This window comes from Phalacrocorax carbo, chromosome 17 (genome assembly GCF_963921805.1).
Source record: "Phalacrocorax carbo chromosome 17, bPhaCar2.1, whole genome shotgun sequence".
Taxonomy (NCBI): Eukaryota; Metazoa; Chordata; class Aves; order Suliformes; family Phalacrocoracidae; genus Phalacrocorax; species Phalacrocorax carbo.
In genome coordinates, this window is record NC_087529.1 from 8,933,212 (window position 1) to 8,956,778 (window position 23,567).

Genomic DNA, 23,567 nt, shown 5'->3' on the forward strand with positions numbered 1-23,567 from the left:
CCGGCAAACTGAACTGACTCATCCTGTGCATTTCCTAGACTCAGCACGAGGGAGGAGGTGGGCACTCAGGGCTGGGGCAAGGACACTTACCAGCATCAGTCCTGCACTGGCACGGATTGGGTATGGTGTGAAACCAGGGTGACAAAAAATGGATGGCAAAAGGAGGGTCAAAGTGCCAAATGTTATGAAAATTCCCTTCCTTAAATATTCTACCAATCAGTCTTTATAGTATAAAAGTGTATTAACTTTTATATATATATATATATAAGTTCATAATATATAGTGTAACATAATGAGGTAGTAGAATTTTACTAGAGACTTTGGTATTGTTCATGCTTAAATAAAGCAAACTAAAGGACCGCCTAGCCTTGGAAATAAGGATTTTGCGTTTTGGAAACTTAGAGCTGTCCATGAAGGACAGAGGATACCCCTGGACAACCAAGATAATGCTGGCATCCCAGCCCCCCTAACATTACTTAAGGCCTCCCAGTGTTTTCTGGTGTCGTAGATAAGTGACCCTAGCAAGACTGACTCCAGAGACATCTGGATCAATTGACAAGTGGCAAGAATACTGCAGAAATACGGTTGATTTTGCAAAGTTTTCTCTGATCAGTAGTGTGGGTGCTAGTGATCGGTCAAATCGTGTTGTACCCGAACATTTGATGGGTATAAGAACCCTGTGTGAACCCACATTTGGGTGCCCCAATTTGGCTGGGGCACCTCATGCACATAAATAATTACTTACCCTTGTAATTCTATACTTTGCATCCTGGCCCCTCTCCTCAGTCTGCACAGGCCAGTTGTGAAAATTTTTAATGCAAAAAAAGGTAAAACACATGGCAGGAAGTAAGAAAAAGACGACCTCCAAAAAGGGGACGTGTACTTCCCCAAAAATTGAAAGAACATCTTTCTAGGGAATAGATCAGCCAATTATTCACTACGCCACTAACCAGGGAGATGGCAGAGCTTGCCACTTTTGATCCTCAGGGTTCCGCAAGAGCACAAGGTGGGATGGAGAACATCTCCTGCCGGGGCCAGCCCAGCCATGCTTGGTGTGGCAAACTGGGGCAGGGGACGAAGGAGAGAAAGTGGTGCTCCTGCCAGGTCACAGCAGCCTGTGCTATTCGACATCACCCCCAGCTTCCCAGCAGGAGAAGGAGCTACACAGTAAAGTGAGTGGGTGCTTTCACCTGTCCGGCCTCTCCTCCTGCCTCCGTGATCAGTGAGCTAGAACCCACAATTGCTTTTCTGCCTTATGGATGATCCAAACTTTTGTTTAAGTATTTAAAAAATTAGGGCAGAGGAATCCTTGCAAGAATGAGCTCATTAACTGCCTTTGTGCAAAATCCACCTGCACATAAATACCAAAACATAACCTTTTGCTAATATTTTATACTGAGCTTATCCTCTTGCTTCTCTGTTACAGCAACGCAAGACCAGACACTGGCTGGTATAGAGCCTCATAGTAATATTGTAATAAATACAGGAATAATTCTGTATTTGGAGAAACAGGGACTGGATTATAACGACGCTTGGCAGAACACCGCACCCAGCACAGCCCTCCCATCCCCATTCCTTCCAGCACACTTCAAGCTCTCTTTTTTTAAAATGATGAGAAGATACTCCTGACACTGTGAACTGAAACAGTGCTGCCTGTCTGAATTTCGCATAAATAGTTTCCCACCACTGTTAGCATTTAGCAAACGCGTGGCAGCGGCATAGCGGGCCTTAATATAGACAGCCCACCAGCTGCCAACAGAAATTTCAGCACTTTGTCAATTACATAAAAATAAGAGGATTTGGGCTGATCCTCCCTAAAGTTACCCTAGTAGTAACTGCTGTCTCAGTACGACTTGCCTGCACACTGTATGGGATGGAGTGAACCTGCAGGAGCTTCGGAAAGGGGCATGGTGCCTATTGCTTGTGGACGTTAGGTTTGGGACTTTGCCTGTTATCCCAAGAGCTGAGGTTTGTCCCAGGAAGGTATCAGTATGGGAAGAAGAAAGAGGTATGCACAGGAGCGGCTCTGACTGTATTTGAGAGTTTCTACAGTTCTGTCCATCAGTCTGGAGTTGTCTCTCTTCTCTTAGGGATGTTTTTGACCCAAGACCCCACAGCCCAGTGGCAGCAGCAGACATCCTACATGCTCATCAGGGAAGGCGCATCTGCCTTTGAGATGCTGAAGTATATTTAAATCACCTTCCTCAGGAAAGATGTTGTTTAAACTGCAATCAAGCCAGCCAAAAATAAATAAATAATCATTTACACACTTGTGTAAACAAAGAAATGAAACGCTGCTGTGCCGCTGTTACCCCAAAAGCATGCTGTGCGCCCTTCCCTGCTAGCATCAGGGAACAGAATGGAGACGAAGCACAAAACTGTCCCCGTGCTCCTGTTATACAAAGGAAATTACCCACCACCCACGCCCTGTGGAGTGGACGTTAAAAGAAAACAATTACCCTCCAAAAATATTACGTTTTCTCCATTTTGTTACATGGAGTGTTTAACGGGACTTTCACTGAAAAGCAGGAAAGCTCTGGGCCTAAATCAGCACGACGCGAGCTCTGAATTTTGATGTATGCTGTTGACTTCCCCAACACAGAGCAATTTGTAATAGCTTTGCCACGCTGTTGTTTTCAAAGCTCCTGCTACATCACAAGCATTTATTTCTGACCACAAAATTACATTTATTCAACAGAAGGCAGCTCAGGGTCTTTAAGAGGTTAACTTCTGGAGTGCTTGGCTGCTCTCCAGCCTCTGTACTAGAATCAGTGCTAACGCAACAGCACACAACAGCACCCAGGCTAGCCGTGATTAATAGAGTGCTGAATATGCTGCTTTCCACATACACACACTTTTCATTCCCTTGCTTCCATAGATCATGGACTTATCCTCAAAATATCTGACTGAAATTGAATTTGGCTTCTCTCTCAACCGTTCATTTCCTATGTTATGCAAGGTTATATCCTTTTCTGCATGAGCAGAACCAAACCAGCTGCAGCTTTTGAGACGAAAATGTGTTTTCAATTATGAAGCTGGCCTGAATATTGAACCACAGTTCTACTGCTACTCTAATTGAGCCATCATGGAGTGAACCTACAGGAAAGAAATTGTATTAATTAGGTTTGTAAATTTAACATAAGGAAATTAAAGGGGGTTAAAAAAAAAAAAAAAGAATATCAGCTCAGGAATACCCCTTCAAAATGCAGAAGAAAAGTAGGTCTGAAGTTAGAGTACTCCTTCAAAGGCATGATTAGTAGTTCCAGCACACCAAACTGATTTTCAGCTTCTGTTGTCTGTATATTGAAGATTATTAAATTACTCTACTGACTGAATTAATAGTTTAAAGAGCAATTCAGCTAAGTGGGGAGCCAGAGTAGTCTCATCAGAATAACAATATCCTTAAAAGTACTTGCTTTGTGAGAAGAATATGAGAAATGGTTTTCACAGAAATAAAGTCCAGTGTGTTGTTTTGGAGTATGTGCCTTAAAGGGTTCTCCAAATGAGGGATTACTGCATTACTGTTGGACAGTACTCTTATGCCACATGAAAAGAATGCTAATGACCTCAGGAAATCCTTTCCCAGCCTTAAAATATCTATTTGATGACTTCACAAATACGGATTCCAACATTAAGATTTCCATACCACAACTTTAGTTCTGTAAATTAACACAGCTCAAGAACATTACTTTTTTTTTTTTTTTTTTTTAATACTTCATGTACAAATATATACATCCACTGATGTAAACATGGTAAAGCACAATGACCTACTTGGAACACAGATTATTTAGATGGCTGCTTGAAGGAATGCTTTGCCAACTTGAAAATGATATATAATCATTTTATGATTGAATGATAAAGCTCTTTAGCCTTTTCTGATTCTGTCCTGTGCTTAGCCCAGCATATGGTAAACCAACCATTAATAAGTTGCATCCTCAGGTTAATGGGAAGGTGGGGGGGGAAGGGGGAAGAGAGAGAATTAAGATAGAAATGACAGGAATTTTACAACTCTTAAATTAATGACTTCTGACTGTCTTGCTCACAATAGCCTGTTTGCACCATCCAGACCTTAAATCCTCCTGGAAAGCTAGAGAAGTTACCCACAAAAATCAAAAGAACAGTACCATCAGCTTTGAATCAGACACAACGTTCTGATAATTAAAAAAAAACACAAACCAAACCCACCGAAACCTGCATTCAATTTTCCATTAAAATCCTAAATAAGGAAAAAGTACTATAACAAAATTATACTCCAGTGATGAATTAATAGGGCCTCACATTGAACTAGGAATGCATTTTAAAATTTGTAGGATGCTAAATTCCATGTCATAATGCTTTTACCTTAACTGTCATAAAAAAACCCAAGTTACTTAAAGCTGCAAAAAAAGTTATTTCCAGCTACTAATGGAAACTGCATATTTGATAACTGGAACAGTTTTCATCTGAATTAACAAGATAAATATCTATGGAATACAGAATGTTCTGGATCCAGGGGTTTTATTTATAAATTCATATTGTAAAAAGGGAAAATAGGGCGGGGGGGGGAAGAGTATCAATATCCATGCTGAAACAGAAAAATAAAATTGGCTAAAGTGACCTGTGGATTTATTTAAAAAATGTCAGCTAGCCACAGGTTTACAAGCAGATGTCCCATAAAACATGCTCGGGAGGATATTTAAATACGTGAGCTTAAGTTAACCTCTCTCCAAGTCACGTCAGGCTCACCGAGGGTACAGTTCAAGGACAGTTTAAGTCAACCTAAGCTGGCACATTTGCACTCTTCCTGCCCTTGGCTTTGCTCTCCTGGCCTCTCCCCTGCCCAGCAGGCGCCTGCCATGAGCTGCTCCAGTGAACCAACCTGGCAGAAAACTAAGCCAGCAAAAAAGGGGAAAAAAGAAAACTTTGTGCTCACTGTGGGATCACACTAGCAAAAGTGCTGAGGCAAGACAGGAGGCGGGGAGCCAGTTCTGAGGTAGGCAGGGACACAGCAATATCCATGTAAAGGTACTCAAATACCTTCGGTTAGGGAGCTGTCTGTCCTTTCTGATCTTCTGACCCTCCCTAGTGCCCAGAGCCCTGTGAAGCACAGTCATCCCACACAGGATTTGCAAAAGCCTGCCTCCCTGCTGAGGCAGATTCATAATTTAATATTACGTGGACATGCAAAAAGCACCGACTTAGTTCTGTCATTAGGGATCAAGAAAAGGATGGGGCAATAGAAGTAGGGGTGGAGATAGAAGTCAGAGGCAAAAATGTGGTGGAGACAGTAACCAGAGAAGCTGCATCAGGCAAGAATCTTGTGTCCTAGCCTCCACATGAGAAAGCAATGAGAAGGCGGTGGTGCTCTGAAGTTCAGTAGTACCAACCACAGTGCCCAGAGGTGTGAACCAGAGCACTCCTACAGCATTCCCTACCTGCTGCTCTAGGACCCTCTCTCCCCCCAGCAGAAGACACTTCTAGAAACATCTGTTTTCACTACTTCTCTGCTTACCTCTCTTTTATTTACTTACTCCTGTTGTTGATTTTTTAAAAACTACCCTAGTCTGGGGCTGATAACAAGTCCTTGTAGTAGAAGCAGGGAACCTCTTATGAGCAGATCACTCCCTATTCCTCCTCGCTCATGTCCCAAAGCGCTGGTACTGTGTGACCAAAAGGCCCTTCTGCCACCACCTCCCAGGACGTTAGCTATCACCTAACAGGTAACACTCATGCTAGTGCAAGGCAATCTTGTGGAGCTCGGGGGTGGGTGTCCTGCCCCCAGATATACTGCTTGCTGAGCCGTCTCGGGGGAGAGTAAGACATGGCACCTCCAGTGGATTTGAAATGCAGAAAAGCCTATACGCTTACCACAGTTTGTTCTTGAGCTACCTGGAGCGCTCATTTCATGATCTTTCATAAAGTCAGACTTAACAATAAACAGAAACCAAATCTATATATTGAACCATAAAATACAACTCAATGGAACAGGCTAATATTCTTGGTATTTTGGTTTGTCTCCAAAACAAGATACAGTAATTACAGCTATAATCCAATACCACAATTCACAGTTTAATGTTCTACACTTCTGTAGTCAGTCGTGATTAGTTCAGGGTTTTTTAGGTTCCTAAAACCCTGTCTAGATTAGGAAGACTGCAATCACCAGCTAAGAAATTCAGCAGCACAATCTTGTAATTGTGCTTCATTTACCTAAGAGGGGATTTCTACCAACAAATTTTACTCTTGTAATTTGTGAGGTGAATTTACACCAACATAAACTTCACTTTTACGTTAGTGAAGCAAAACTCCAGAAGAAGAGCGTGTGTGAGCCATACCAAGGTAACGGTGAGCTGTCTCCAACAGGCAAGAGCTAACGAGAGAATCTACCTTCACTGTAGCCAAATTTGGATTTATGATTCTTACTTGATCCTCAGACATTGCCTTCGTTATAGAACAGTGCTGAAAGCACACATACACTTTTCAGTCAGCGTGTTGTAAGTTTGAAACTAAAGTGAAAAGGTTTTAAGAACACTGCAATCCACTCGGAGCAATTTTAAAGTGTAAATTTCCATTGGCAAACAGACTCACACAAGTCATTCTTTGTTCTCACAAATTACTATTAGTTATATCAAGGACAAAGTTGTCCTGTTTATTTATTTATTTCTAGCAATACTTGGGAAATTGAGTTGTAAAATAAACAACATCATACTGCTTTTAACATGAGGAATTATTGCCTATTTGGGATCTGTATTTAACAGGACGTACAAGTAATCAGAAATGCAACCCTCATTACGAATAACAGGAGTTGTGCACCTCGTTCCCTGTGGAGACTTCTGAAAACACCTTCCTGAATTTCTCTGTGCTCTGATGGGAACTGCAACAGTATAAAAATCAGCCAACAACTTACAGACGAGAAAGTAAAAAGTGTTGTTGCTTTAACACAGCTATCTTTAAGAGCAGAGCTCTACAACATGTAACAGAGTGTGAGCTAAAACCTAAATCTACCACCCCACGCAGGCACTGATCTTTGTAAGGAGAAATATAATTTGCAAACTTCATACATGGCGTTTTCCTAGAGGCAGTACAACAGCTCCCATCTGGCCTAAGCACTCACGTGAAGTGAGCGCTTCAGTGCGTCCACAGCTAAAATGTAAAATTCTGTAATTGGCCCAGCTGCCTTTTGCTATAGAAATTCTTCAAAATAACAACAGTTGGCTTTTAAACTTGTGATCGCTCTAATCATGTGTTTCTTAGTGGAGTGGTGTGAAGAGAAATCAAAGTAAGAGCCAGCACCAGAGCTGTTAACGCTTTCCATTGGTTTTCCAACAAACACCTGCCAGCTTAAGGTTTTCCATCAAGCCCTCTAGAACACGATGTTTTACAGCTGAAAAGGTTTACAGTGAGAACTGTTTGTAGTATCTTCATATTTTTGTATACATATATTACATTGTGTTCATTAAGCGTTCAAACCACCAAGTCACCAAGGCATAGCGAGTTAGCATGTGCCACCTGAGTCACTGCAACGGTAAAGCTTATGCTCAGGTATGCTGAATGCAAAGTGATTGGACCAGTTTAGCCTGTCCAGCACAAATCCAGCGTACCACACACATATCCTGCACACAGCAAAATGCACAAGGGCTGAACCCCTGCAACGCCCCCTGTGCAAGGGCTCTGTACCCACCCGGGTCACGCTGAAAGACTGCCAGCACATCAGATGCATGTGAAGCAATATCGAAAGCACCATGAGAAGCATAAGCTCTTACCTCTCCCTGGAAACTCTTCAGTAATGGAGCTACCTGTTTGCGCAGGTCCTAGAAGACAGAAGCAAGATATTTCATCAGAAAAATTGGAAAGGACAAGTCATTGTCAAGTTTTTGCCTAACGCTGTTTTCAGTTCTGAAATACTACTTAAATTCTGATCACATTTTATGGTAGCTTTGATTTAAAATAAAAGTATACCTAGAAATCATTTTGAACAGGTCTGCATTTCCAGTTTGACATGTACCTGTATCTGTTGCAAACTGTATTAATTAACAAAACTGTAGTGATGTTGGGTAAGCACTGAACGCCTTCAATCTTGTAATTCAGCTGAAACACTAATGCGATTAGAAGTAAATGCCTCTATCTACCTAAACAGCAGCTACTCCTCTGAACTTACGCCAAAGAAATTTCCACAAATGGAAGCTAGGCTTAAAGGAAGATGACTTCGGACCATCATTTCAACTAAGAGTGTCGCCATTTTGTAAAAGGTCTATTTTATCTATTATTTTCTCAAGAGCGCTCTGACTTGAGCCACACTGAAGAAGACAGTATTATTCACTGGTTTCTGTACAACTCAGCATTTCTTCTTCCAAATTACAACATACTTAGTGCTACAAAATTCATTACAATACTGCCCACAGAATCACTCTGAAAGTTGATAGCATATTTTTACTTAGCAACCAAGATAATTTAGGAAAACAAAGGTATATCTATCCTGCATAAAATTCTCAGTGGCTCCACTTTTAAGCTGGTTTGGATCTAATTCACTTACAAATTAGAATCACAGAATGTCCTGAGTTGGAAGGGACCCACAAGGACCATCGAGTCCAACTCCTGCCCCTGCACAGGACACCCCAAATTCACACCGTGTCTCTGAGGGCCTTGTCCAAGTGCCTCTTGAACGTTGTCAGGCTTGGTGCCGTGATGCCTCCCTGGGGAGCTGTTCCAGGGCTCCACCACCCCCTGGGGGAAGAACCTTTTCCTAATACCCAACCTATCCCTCCCCTGGCACATCTTCCTGCCATTCCCTCGGGTCCTAATTCTCAGAATTCTCATTATGTGCATGCCTAAAGAGTAAAATCCTCTAACTTTGCAGAGGACACTATATTATTCATGCACAGCCATGAAGCTGGACTCCTATTTTTGCTGTGGTATTGCACTGACAAGGCACAAGCAGTGACTTCATAGTACACTTACAGCTAGAAATAAACCTGTAAGAGGTATAAAACAATAACATGATGCTGCATTGTTTAGCACTGCAGCACTGATGAGGATTACCCACGAGAAAGGTGGATTTGCCATCCTTGGAGATTTCCAAGGCACAACTGGCCAGACCTAGTGTGGGTGCTAAAGACCCGTTCTTAGGGCCACGTGAGACCTAGTTAGCCTCTGGACATCCCCTCCAACTAAGAGTCCTATGATGCTCTGAGAATACTGCTCACAACTGGGACAGTCACAAACTGCTTAAGAAACCATGAAATCTTCCTAGCTTCACACAGGCCACAGTCCCTTAGCTACCCTGAACCTCATGCAAGAGTTCACGAAGAGGTTTCTGAAGTATTTTCTCTATAGAAAAAGGGTCCACTGAAGCCATGGGCCTTTCAGAAAAGAAGGTGACCTTAAAAAGTCAGGGAATTCTCTTTTCCAGTGCATTTACTTTTACATCTAGAGTCATGCAACATATTGGACATAAACCACTCACCAAAACACCCTCAGCCCTGGATTTAATCTGATTTTCCTGAAGGAAAAGTAGGCTTTTGAGGGAAGTTATTTTTGTCATTTAAATGACAAGTCATGCAGAGAGTTGGAGTATCAGGAGTTCTCCCACTCCTTGAGAAATGGCTTAGGGGGGCAAATGCAAATGAAGCTATCAAAGACAAATGATCAGCCAAATTTCACTTCTCGCATGGTTATTGCACTAACATGCAGCTAATCCCTATCAATCTAAGGATAATGTTGCAGCTTTATAAACTCTGTCTTCGGCACCACACCAAACAATGCTTCTGTTCTTAGACCAAGACAGGTCACATAAATGTTTCCTGATATTTTCTGTTGTCTGTTCTAGGACAGAAAAAGGTTAGATACAGTCCTTGTATATCACGAACATCTACAAATTATGCCTCTACCAAAGCAAACTGGCAGGTTGAACAGCTTTTCCCCACTTCCTGACTACTCTGGAAGACCAAAGGGCCGTGCACATTTTATAACATGTTTTCTTTGTAACCTGATGATGATGATGATGACATTGAAGAAAGTAACAATAACCATCAACAGCAAAATAAATGCCCACGTTCAGGGCCAAAATCTGGCATGGCAGGTTTTAATGCACAGTGAAATGACAAGCTGAGACATTGGATTTACAGTCACGATACTGGCACCCTTTAAACTTTATAAAATCAGGAAAAATTATACCATCCAAGCAAAGCAACATTTCTTGAAATAAAAACCTCAGCTGGTAGGAAATCATCGGTTTTAGGGCTTTTGTCCCTGCTATTGCCTCTGAATTTACTGACTAGTTTGGCGCCAGCCAGCAAACTGATGTCAAAACTGAAAGGAGAAATACAGGAGATCTAATTCCAGAGTGGCCCCAAGTCTCTTGCTTGCCTGGCTCTCAAGAGCGGGGCATTATTCCCACTGCATCAGCACATGGCGTAAGCATCAGAAATCACCCTAGGTACACTGGCAGATGACAAAGCACTGCAATGGCATCCAGGGAAATAAAGCACAGTCAGCTCTGGAGACAGGAGAACATAAACCCTGCTCCTCTCTGTGTGCGTGGCGAGCTCTAGCCAAGAGCCTGCTATGGAGCTGCATCATCTGGCACATACTTTTGAAAGGCAGGTTTTGAAGCACCTTCTATTTCATGGTATCAACTATGTCAGGACTCTGCCTTCATATTCATCTTTAATAATGAAATATGTTGTTGTTGGTTGTTGGGGGTGGGGGAGGGAGGAAGGAATAGAAGGGGCATCCCGAAGCCAAGAAAACAGTTGGTCAAGCTGTCAAAAAGGGAGAAAAGCTTTCAGGTACAAGATTTGATTCCCACACATCCTTTATTTAGCAAATTCAGGATGCTAAACACTCATCCCAGCAATCAAAACGTTACCAAGCACAATTCATGCCATAATGCGAAAACGTGTTGTGCCTCATTTAGACAGCAGCTTTTGTTGTTGGGAAAACTGTTTTTAAAACATTTCATGACAGAGGAGAACTCAGCTCAAAGTGATTCAGTCCCACTGGCAAGCAATCGGTTATTCCGCAGGAATCAATCTGGGGCAATCCTAGGACATGCTGATCATTAGAGCACACAGTTTAACAGGATAAAATGCTTTGACAACCTGAAATCTTAGCAATAACTTGAAATCTGTTGCAGCTGAACAATAGAGACAGAGCATCCCACTTCCATTATCTTCACAGAGCAAACAGTCTAAGAAAAGTAACTGCAAGGAATTTGCTCCAGTACTTTAAATGCAACCAAATATGCCATGCAGGTCAGCGGATAAGTGGCACACACCGTAACAAAAGGCATAAACACCTTCTTCACACCATTTTTCGTTTTCTGCCCTTTCTCCGCTCCTTGGAAAGAATTTATAGGCTACTTCTATAATTCCTTCCTTGGCTAAACTGCATCAAAACTTTAGACAGCTCACAACAAAAGGGAAGTAAAAATAAACAGACAGAAGTCTGGAATATATATGCCTCGAGTCACCAGCTAAAACTCTGCTGGTGAGATTTATTTTTGGCAGTTTGGAAAAATTCCTCATCAGACTTTGTCTCAAAATATTACACTAACATCAAATAGAATTTTACCTTCTTTGCACTAAACTGAACAGAAAGAAGGATGTTCAGTTCAGACCCGGGGGAATCTGTAATGTCGGTTAGCAAGGACATCATATGATTTATTATCTGTTTAAAGTGTAGTGGCCTTTACTGCCTGGGCTGTGATCAAAACAGGAAAAGCAACCAGCTCCAGCGCTTGAATACAGCTAGCAAATCATTGCGACCAAGCAGAACAGCTGAAAAGGGTACATGCAATTAAACATTAAAACAAATGATAACTTATCAACACAAATGCATTTAAATATTTGAGTATTCCTGTACAATCACATTATTAGCCTATTTTTCCATGCCATCTAAATGTGCACGTTCTCTCCCTCTGGAAGATTTATCAGGGTAGAGCAGTTTTCTGAAAAAGGCTCTATCACAGACAAACTCAATAGCTGAAGTAGAGACTACGAATTAGGATGCTGTATCATCATCTGAATCAAATCTGATAGCTGAAAGCTAATGTAACATTTTCCGTTTACAAAAGTATAAACAATGAGTTTATGTTTTGATCAAGTATCTACACAATGAAATTTGAATCCAAATAATTTTTAACTCCCTTTCTAGTCTCATTAAAAATAACCCTATGGAAAATAAACCGAGAATAAATCTATAGCAAAAACCTGGGCAACAAATGCATCTTTCTGACAACTAAAGTACATTACTTATCTGTTGCTATCTTAATACACTGTGTACAGTACAAAGGACATATCAACGGTCAGGCTACCAACACTGTATTTGTAATTTCCTTCAGGTCTGAAGCTACACAGCGTCTTCTCACCTCCTCACAGACTGCTCCATCTCATTTACCTCCAAAATGCTTACTGTAAATGTCACAACAAGAGCCCTATGACCCTGGTTTGATAAAGTGGTCCAGCAAGGCTAAGCTTGACCTATACACCTTTATCATCTACGGAAGTACTGTGCTCTTGTAAAATAGAACAAAACAAAAACTGGGCAAATGTTCTATGGTATGCCTCCTGCGCTGCATTTCCTATGATTTATCCTATATACTGTCTACTCGAGCCCCACACGGGCTGTTGAGTATCACTGTCTCTAGCAGAGAAATCATAATGAGAAGCAGCCCACTTGTATCAGCATCAGTGACATCATTAGTTCAGCTGTCACAACCTATTTTTGAGCTGCCTTATCACCAGCGAGATGCTACGGCTTTCCTGCCATCTTACCCTTTCGCATTTCCTTCCTTTTTAGCCCACATGTAATAAGGAACTAACAAGTGGCCCTGCGCTCAAAACTGGCAGGGCCGAATGTTGTGACTCCAGATACTTTCTTGTAAGAACTTACAAAAAGAAAAGAAAAAAAAAAAAAAAAAGAAGAAAGAAAGAAAAAACCCAACCCAGAACAAAACCCAATACATATTGATTGTGCAGGAATATGTTTGTCAGCTCAATCAACATATAAAGAAAAAATGGCGTGGCCTCAAGAGGAACTCGTGTATCAAAAACTGGCAGCCAGGTTTCAGCCCCTCTTTGAACAGGCAGCATGCTGGTATGAGGGATGTTTGTTCCTTGGGACTGGGAGGGTGTTTAGCTGTGCACTCTCACAGGCAGGGCTCCATACACTTTGTCCACACACCTATTATCTCGACAATGCTGTTGAGCTACTCTTTCATTTAAATATAGCTGAAAGGGGGAAAGGCAAAAAGCAGCCGAGCAGGAAGGATTTGGGAAGAATGCTGGCATCAACTTCCGAGGTGTGTTTGATTATTACGTACTTCAAGGGCACAACTTGTCACTGTGAAACACAGAAATCAGCAAGTCAGCTATAATTAGTAGTAAGCAGTTCTGCCGGTTCATTAGAGCCAGCAAGCAGATATGCTTCAGCCTGCTATGGGGAAATTGGTGAACAAGTTGGGATCACTCAATCAGATGCTCACCTACCGATACACAAGTTTTAAATATTATTTCTTTGCACCCACAATTAAAAAAAAATCCAGAATATGCAATTTTTTCACCATCCTGGGCATACGTTGGAGGTGCGCTAAGGGAAAGATTTAAGTCTTTATGTTTAATTAGTTCCAACAAGCTCCACTTTGCTTTTCTCTAAAAGATACGAAACTGAAATCCCAGATAGTTGTCCAAACAGGTATTATAAAGTAGCTTAGATGACTTATTTAATTCCTCAAATATAAGGCAAATTAAATCATATGAGCAAACAATTTATTGCTCAATTTACACTATGATTTAATGAGATATAAAATCTCTTATTGCTTAAGGCTGCTAAAGTATTTACTTGAAATCCTATCATTAAAGAACGAATCATGATGTTATCAATTTTCTACGATATTTTAGTTATTTTAATACACTAACATGCCAGCATTTTCTCTGGAAAAAAAATCTTTTAAAGTTACATTCATAGATATGCTTCAGCTGAGCATAATAAATAAAAAATCTTGATTTACAGTAGCAAAATATACACCACAGTACTTTCTGAAATATTTCAGCTCACAGATCTTGTGCAAATTCCATTAGCTTTAATTATTTATTAGCAGTAGATTTAGATTACTGTTCTTGACCTATTTTTCAGCGTATGGACCCACCCAGCAAAAAGTGAAAATATATTCCATTTGTTAAAGGCTGGTTTAGTGAGAGCAGACTTTAAGCTAAAGTAGAATATTAAGCAAAAACACATGCATTGTAATTCAGGGGGAGAAGCTTGCACTTCAGAAAGGTTACGAAGCAGGGCATAACCAGCCTACAGAATAAACACTGAAAGAGATTCCTTGAACAGAAATGGAATTATTGCTGTTTATCCACCTCAGACCATTTTGTAAAATTGCAGCCAAACGACAATTCCAGAAGGAAGTGAGCCTCGACAGCAGATGTACAGAGAAGTTTCAAGACTTACTTTGTGGAAAACCCCTTGTTTCTACCAAACTCTGTAGATGAGGTGGCTCCTAATAAGCCATGGGGAAACAGGTCTAGAGAGCGAGCAAGCATTTTGGGGCTGGTCCTGCAGCCCCTTTCACTGGTGAGGAGGCAAACCGTGCTCTTCCCAGGCACGAGAAAAATGGAGCATCTGTGAAGGCACCCACTTGCCACGTTGCCTTGGGTCTGGGACTGGAGCTTTACTTTCAATGGACTACTCACTTGCACAAGTCTTAATGGAATCCTCTTATAGCTTCTTCCAAGTTAAAATAAACAAAAAGCTAACAAGTTTACTCTGTGCCTATGCAGCAACGTATAAACACACTGGCTACCTTCATGACTGTTTAAAAAAATCAACTGTGTGAAAGAACTGTTGCACCCATATATATGTATGTATATGTGTATATATATACACACACACCCACACATACTATATGTAATAGAAAAATAATTTTTTAAACGAACTTTACAAATTTATTTAACTAAGGTTTTTAGAATCATGCAAAAATGTTGCCGTCATTTATAAAACAGGAAGTTAACATTGCTAGAAAAGACCCTGAATAGAAACAATTCATAACTTAAAAATCAGAGTTGCTAGGAAACAAAAAATTTAATTCAAACAAAAACGATTCAGGCAGACCTTTGGAAGGAGCTAATTCTAATGAAATGAAAGCCTGGTCACTAAAATTCCAGTGTGTGGGGGAAGGATTAATTATTTAACTGCTCACCGATACATGCAGAAAATCAAGCATCATTCTTAACAAACATATTAATTTAAAAGGCTACATACTGGCTAACGGCCCATGGAGATTTTTTCCTGCTAAGTTTGTCCTGCCTTTTTGTTAAACCCTGTAGTCCCTGCTGAAGGCTGCAGGCGACACCAACATGTCCATGACAGACCCTCGTCATGGGAAAGAACACACGCTCGTATCATCCCAGGTCAGCAAAACTACTTACTTATGTAATGAAAGACCATTTGATTAGCCAAATAAATATTTCAGAATCTTTGAAGTGCGCTGTTCTTGCCAGCAGGATAACCACGTGTCAGCGAAACCCAGGAATCGCTGTTCTTAGGGCTTAGGCCAGTATCTCTGCATATACAAGATAACTACCTGCTACCGAGCTTTGTTAAGTACCTGCAGATTTTATTAGCTGAGTACGCCTGTCCAATAAAACTGAAAGCAAACTGACTGCTTAGTTGTGCATCCCACTAAACGGCCTCACCTACATTTGTCAAGTTTTAACCAGAACCACTCTGTCCCTCCAAAATCTCCCTGCCGTCCCGCAAGCTCTCTGTGCCACCAACTGAGGTTTCCAGTGAAAAAGATCCTTAACACTCCTCCCAAATCACATCCTGCAGGATCTCTTTCTCCATCCACTGTAACACTCTCATTTTCCACTTTGAAAGTCTTTAGAGAAGGAGTTCACAATGCTTCCCTGATTATTCAGAATTACAGCCTGCAGAACAGAGGTTTCTCTTCAGTAAATGGGGAACTTCTGAAAAAAGGTAATTATTACGAGTCTTAAAAAATTAACACATCTAATGAGAAGCTAATGACATGGGCCATGACTCTGCAGAAAATGCATCTGAGTACTGCGGTCCAATTAACAACACCAGTTCAAACACAGACTAATGCTTCATATGGTGGATTTAAAAAGAATATTTAATGTGAAACCATAATTGAGCCTGTAATTTTCCATATTGCCTCCACCACTAGCAGAGCTGTGTCTGAATCAGTGCGCACCCTGCTTCGGCACTCGGTCTCGCCTTCTTGGATGATGAAATCAGAAACCTGGGTGCTGAGCACCACGCTCATGAAATTTGGATTTCTCCTCAGTCTCAAGGAAAAGACAGGTGTCATTACTTTCAACGCACAGTTTTGATTAGGAAAAGTGAGAGTACTAAAAACCATTCATGTTTTAAAACCTGTTATTGGTCAAGTGGAAAGATTTCCAAAGTACGAGCATCTTGCTTTAAAATCAGGTTAAGTTTCCAGGAAGAATAACTCTGTGTGAAATATTATAAAGGACCAGGCTTCATCCTCACAGATCCTGACTATACGTAAATTGGGAGGGGGGTGGCAGTCTGTGCATTGCCGAGACATCAGATATTGCAAAATTGTTTTCCCTACTTACCTTTTAAATACAGGTTAAAAATATAGCTGTGAACAGACCAGGCATTAATCATACTCTGACATACCTGCGTGTCAGAACACAGGTGTGTTTACTGGTTTATATCATTATAGTCAGCCTTTTTCTATGATTCCAGTGCAAGAAAATCCAATACTAAGCAATCCCTCTAATAATCTTTTTATAAGATTTGCTCACTTAATCTTGATCCTGACCATTCAGTTTTATTCAAAAGCCAGTTGCTCCTACAGAGAACAAGTTGTTTCACGTGGGTCAGAGCGAAAAGCCTGCCATCCTGCAAATCCACATCCTATGTTTGCTAAAACTCCCTCTGCTATCTTTCTGTTCTTTGCGACCTCTTCTATGCAGGGAGTCACTGGCTACTTGCCTGCTGCGACTCATAGGTTACCATGCCTTTAGCAGGCATCACCCTTTAAATGCAGCTAAAGTGATTAACTTCAGATTCCTACAAAAACAAGAAATGTGAAGGGAAAAAAAATTGTCAACCTTGAAAACATCAGGATACAGACCCAAAGGGTTTACTACATCTAATTTAGCATACCTGGTAAAAACACCTCAAAATTAATATATCTGTCATCCTCCTGACCTAAATAAAAAAATACAGCACAGATCTTTTCATGTTGCTTCAGTACATGAAGCAATTCAGTGAAAACAAACTTTTGCTGCCTTTACACTTCCTGGCAAAATTCCTACCGAAACACGCTCAGGCCTATGATGCATATGCTTTGGTAGGACACAGTAGATATAAATGAATCACAAAGATGAAAGAAAGCAAAATCTCACTACAGACTTATTCAATACGTTTACTGTTTGTTAGTTGAACTTGAGAAATAGAAAGCCCACATAAAGTGCTTTTGAGCAGCAGCATCTTCTCACAACTGCAATATATAGTCTCAGCTGGGACTAATTCCCAAATTCATGCACTGAACTGTGAACTGTCCCAGCATACGGGGGTGGGGGGAGATAAAAAGATCAGGAAAAGAAACACAGAGGTCTGAAGATTAAAAAAGGAGAGACAGAAAGACAGAGACAGAGCAAGCGCACAGTCTGTCGTTCCTGTGCATTTTTTTCCCCTTCGTTAAAGGCATGCAAGCCTAGCACTGAATCACAATGAACTCCACAGCAGATTAAAATGAGACATACTTGTACGATAATAAATCACAGAATTAATACAAGCTTATCTTCTACTAACTTAGAAGGGGGAGGTGACAAATTGCACTTAAGGAAAAATAGTTTTACTGTTGCTAGCGTAAGCTGAGCATCTATAGGAAAGTGCTAAATTTAGAAAGCCAGCTTTTGATGATAGCAACGGAAATTAATTCAAGTTTTTTGTGTGTGTATGTGTGGGTTGTTTTTTTGTGTGTGGTTTTTTTTTTTTTTAAGAGCTCTATAATGCTACTCATCATCTTTAAACTCTTACCAAAAGTAGAGATTTCATAATGCACTCTCCTCCCTGCCTACTCCCTCCTACTCCTCCCCCTTAAAAAGGCAGAATTACTCCTTTGGGCTACAGCAATTTAGGAACTTAATGCAGTTTAACAAATTCCCTATCTCTTGGCTGGAGCTGTTTGGCTCTGACAGATGAATCAGAGAAGTCCATAAACGTCTAGAGGATTTGTGCAGACTTTTTCTTGTATGACTATATATGGCATCTACAGATCAAGCTATCTCAAATCATTCTAACCTAAGCTTCAAACTTTTTACCTTATTCCTATGTTTGTGGCAAACTTACTTGACCTGCAATACCGCTAAATAAAACCATAAACTGTCAACTGCTTTTCCCAAAAGCATTTTCCCACTCTTTACAAGATGGCAAAAAACTTAAATTAAGATACACTTAAGTAAAAACTAACTTCCATTGACAACTTTTGCTTCTCAGAAATACACTTCTATATATGAGCAAACCACAATGAGATGCTGCGAAGCTCATGTTTTCATTTACACTATTCTACTATTATCGAAGACATGTACCTCGATGGACAGCAGATGTCTTCCATTACTGCTTACCTGAAATATCCATTAACACCAAGTGTCATGAGAAGTCTAGCACTAACTGGTAAAAGAAGTTAAATCTGCACTCAAAAAAAAGAAGGGAGGTCAAAACTTGCTGACTGATGTATGCAGGGACTTATAAAGGAATTCCAACAATGCCTGCAACACCCAGAAAATCCAGAAAAATACTCTAACTCCTTGTAATCACCATCTTTTATACACACGGTAATTTCTACAAGGTGCTTAACCAAATACATCAAGACCAATAGGATGTGAATACAATATTGAAGGCTTTTTTTTAGCTGGATCAAAAAAACTTCTTTGTCTATCCAAAGCAAACGGTACACCAAGTTCAGGCGACTTCTTTAAGCTAAATATTCCTAACACACCTCAAAATGGACATCAAGTGCCACTGAGGGCTCAAAATAGATAAGATTACAGCTCCTCAAACCCAGGAGTGAAACCTGGGTAAACAAACTTGAAAGACTGAAAGTAAACATTGAGTTTTCTATGCACAAGGGAATAATAGAGTATGACACACAGAGGAGACAGTACCATCTAGAAAAGCTCAACTGAGGAGCTGCATGAAGAAATGTTTAGTAACTTCTTTATTAAACAATTTTCTTTGAAGTCTGTTATAAAGAAAATACACATGCACAAAAATATTTTAAGAAAATATTTTAAGAAAAAAAAATCACCACAAACCTCCAAAAAAAGCAAACCAATAGACAACACTGTCAAAGTGCAACAAACAGCACAGTACTCGGTGAGAAACCAAACCAAACCAAACCACCCTGATGGGGTGGGGACACGTCCACAACAGCACAGAGCTCGTATCTGCAGCTCTCTGCTCTCCCAGGAGTTGCATAAGGCAATAAATATCACAAATGACGGCTTAGCTTATAGGCACAACTGTTGTTTTCCGTACTTGCTTCAATTCCTCAATATATATACACAACCATATTTGACTGCTAAAACTGTACAGCATTTAAACCTCAAAGGTGTTTCCCAGGGAAGATCTGATCCTGAGTGAGGAGATGGCATCCTCCTCTCTCAGAGATTCAAGATGCTATTACTGTTTTATTTTACAATGCCTAGTAATCCATTGAGTCCCTGACCTTCACATTCAGAGTCACAGGAATGCAAGTGATTTAAAAAAAAATAAAATCCCACTTAAAACACTTTGGGGTTTTAGTGGTGTTTGTAGGCCTGCTGCCAACACCTGAGTGAAGACTGCTCACAGGGCTTCCACAGAAAAGCTAAAACACTCCTACTAAGCTGTTAAACTGTGATGTTTCCTTGGACATATTCAGGTCCTTACTAATTTTGCTGAAAGTTCTGAAATTCTCCTACTTCTTCTCTGGCTGTCTTACAACTGCCTGAAAAAAGTATTAGTAAGAAATAATCCTGACGCATAGCCCCCTTCTGAAATACCACAAGGGCTTGCTTTAAAATATTGTTTAAAGGAAAGATCCTCAGCCATCCTCTTCCTGTGCAAGATGCAGACAACAGTTAATTGCCCTAACGACCACGAGCAGCTTTGAAACCTCAGCAGATGACGAACTGCAGCACAGCCACCGCCCGATCGCTAAAAACTGTGGGCCAGATTCACAGAGGATTGAGCGCTGCAGGCTGAAAATGCCAGCGCAGCCACACTTTGTCCTGTGAAATGGTCTTAGGAAATGCAGAGATAACAAAAGGTACAGAAGAGATTGTATCTTACCCTGATGCTTATTAACACCATGCAGTTAAAACATGTTATTTTCAATTTCTAAAGGAATACTGTATTTGGAAATGCAATATTTGAATAAGCACTCTTAAGACCCAAAGCATATCAAGTTTTCCCAACTGATTACAGCCTTATAAACCCTGACATTTCTGAGCCACTGATCTCTTTCTTAGCTAGGGCAGGACAAACACTGAAGACCATCCTTAGAGGGAGGGGAAAATAAAGCACAAATAGGGCAAGTGAGATCATGGACTCTCAGAATCAGTATTGATTAAGCAACTTATTTGACTTTACAACTTCTACTTATTGGATCCTGATCATCTATGCTTATAAAAAGATGTAAAAATTAATTTTTCAAATGAATTTTGAATTTTCACCTTACTAAGACTTTACACTAACTCATGCATTTTTTTAATTTTCTCTCATTTTAAAAGGAGGCTTCCAATAACCTGTTTTTTAGGTTACCTGCTCATCCGCAGAGGATTCTTTTCCTACTGGAAAATGCAGAGAGACACTGGACAACCTACAGACGGGGTTGGGGGTGATCAAGCCTTTCGTAAACCACTTGCACATGAAAAGATAGGAAAATTAAATTGAGTCCACATGAGATTTAGACGAGAGGAAGGTAATTTTTCAGGAGATGCCGAGAACAGGAGCTCTGGCACCGCACGCCACCAGCCCTGCTGCAGCTCTCCTTCCCGCCACAGGGGTGCGGGGGCAGCTCCTGGCCCGCACCCTCCCACACTGTACATGGCGACGACGGCCTGGCTCGCTTTGGGAGCTCCTCTTGCTGCTCCATCACTGGGCACCTTTCAGGTTCTCACAGCTTTTACATAAATGGGAGTAACCATTTTTGATCTTTTTGTCAAGCACACCGTGACACAGAATCGCGCTCCAGTCCCCTCACCCCGCCTGAGCAGCCTCGGAGCGTGCCCTGCTCTGGAACGTTCTTTGAAGCACGTTCTGCGTATAGAACGTTTTCACCGCATCACGTGTAAGTAGACGGCTAGCAGCAGTCAGCTAACTTTCAAATTAGAAAATGGTGCTATTTTGTTCTAATGCTATTAACACAGTGAAATGTCATCACTCTGGATGTAACTGCGAGTTAGAATAGTGAGTCCCATCTGGGAAAAGAAATAAACATCTTTGCGCTATTGTAACTGCACCCATATTTTTGTGTATAATAAACTGGTAACAACCAAAAACCCACACCCCCGCCCACTGCTAACCGACATTTATTTCCACACAACTTTTGAGTGTAAACTAGCCTTGGGCTTTTGTGATTTTCTGAAAGACGGGCTATCTCCTCCGCCCACCCAGCCCTCTCACCCCTCCTCAGAAACCCCCTGAGCACTGCCCACCTTGGAAGCTTTTCTGCTTGACAACGCCAGGTGAAGTCACCACCTCAGTGGCTGGAACAGCTGGTGCAGTGTCTGAACGGTCCATCGGATCTGAGGACTGAGTTAATTCATTCATGCCATGGATTCATCAAAGCAAATAAGGGTATCTGATGCATTGTTTTTGACGCTGCTCTCAAAGTTTTTATAGGAGCGGGAAATGTTTCATTGCCATTATCAGATAATGGAAGCATAAACAACTGTTAACACCTACCGGAGGAGAAAAGGTATCACCCGGTTATATTCCACGTGATTTTTTAATAGTGCAGAACGCAGGGAAAGGACGGCATGACAAAAACTCCTTGTTGGTCAAGTTCTAGATGCACCAGAGGCGAGTGAGACGATTGCATGGACTGACTCTCTGGCTTACAATCTGCTTTTTTCCAACCGTGTCAGACCTAGACCCCTAATTTTCACGGTGTTTCTTCCTTCTCATCTGCCTGATGAACTCCCAGCACTGTGCAGCAGGCCCCACTCCCTGCAGCTGCCGGCTCGCCTTCAGATGTGCTCCCTGCCAGCCCCCAGCTGGAGGCGGGATTTCTCAGGCAAACTTGGCAACTCACCGCAACCTTTCTGTTCCCTGTCCCCCCAAATCCCCTCATGTTAAGCATCCTCCTTTTGACCACAAGTTCACTTTTTAGATAAGTAACCCATTAGTGTAATCCAAACCAGCCAAGGTTATTCCCCCATAAACAACTTGTCCAGTATTTCCTCAAGGACTTTGCTCTCTTTCATTTTCCTGCTCAATTTTTTTGACAGCTCTAACTGACACTTTGGAGCGTTACCCATTAAAAGCCAGCACACTGAAGTGTGTAATATGTTTGTAAAACATAAATATTTGTTAGATTGTCATACAGAAATACTTCATTATCTTTTCCATAACTGCGTAAAATACAAAAACTTACACTGCAACAGCATGAAACGCTACTGAAGGTGTGAAAATTACTGCTCATTTTCATGTAAACTGGAGTATTAAAATATAAATCATACTGTTTACATTAACTAATCAGAAGAATTTCAGTTGATGCAAGTAGGAAGCTAGAATTAACAATTTTTTCTGAACTACGTCTGTTAACTAATAGCTTTGTTTGCCCCTTATCAGCTGCACAAAAAACAATGGATTTTAAATCAACTAAGTGACCTGTGAACTTTGCTTAAACAGGGGGCATATAATTTAAGACAGCCAAGAAAGTTTCTCGGAAGTCAAAAGGGCTCCTCACAAGAGGCACATGTGGAGAGAGTTAAAGTTTCAAACCACTATTTCCCCCCCTTACTCAAGTGTCAGCTGTGATAAGCCAAAATTAACAACCCTACAATGTACCACTTCAAATGAAGGGGAAAAAAATTTCTTCTTGCTATTCGAGGTATTTTAAGTTGCATATGAGCATGGTAGCTAAATATAGACAGCAACAAGAGACAGCATTGTCCCTTTGGGCACATTGAATATTATCTCAGAATTCCCATCTTCCTGGGCTGAGTCTCGGGGTTTGTTTTTTTACTATTATTTTTCTTACTTAGCAAAGTGTGTATTAACCCCTACTTCATTTTAGATGGATCGGTTTAACAAAGTGTACTTTTAAAATTTGGGGGGTGGGGGCCCGGAATAAAAGGAAAACCTGATTCCACAAACGCACCAGAAAGATTCCCAGTAATTTTCCCAGCTCTGTGCTACCGAGAGCAGATGCCTGCTGCTTTCTGAGCGGACTGTCAAGCTGTTTTTAAAATGAGGAGGGCATCAATATGAAGTTTTTACTGCTTAGTAAAACAGAAAGCTAAGTTAATATTTTTAGATGCAGAAGTGTCTTTTTCTCCAGGAATCATGCACTCTACTTTCACATATCAATCAGA

At 40.9% G+C, this 23,567-nt stretch overlaps 1 protein-coding gene across 13 annotated transcripts in view; it reads right to left on the bottom strand.

Annotated features, from left to right (window-relative positions):
• CUX1 (cut like homeobox 1) overlaps positions 1-23,567 on the bottom strand; it is a 283,380-nt gene that overhangs the window by 162,879 nt on the left and 96,934 nt on the right. For all 13 annotated transcript variants that reach the window (XM_064467865.1, XM_064467864.1, XM_064467854.1 and 10 more), the window contains exon 3: positions 7,740-7,787. In XM_064467865.1, coding sequence (XP_064323935.1) covers positions 7,740-7,787 — 48 coding nt within the window. The remainder of the gene's footprint in view (positions 1-7,739; positions 7,788-23,567) is intronic.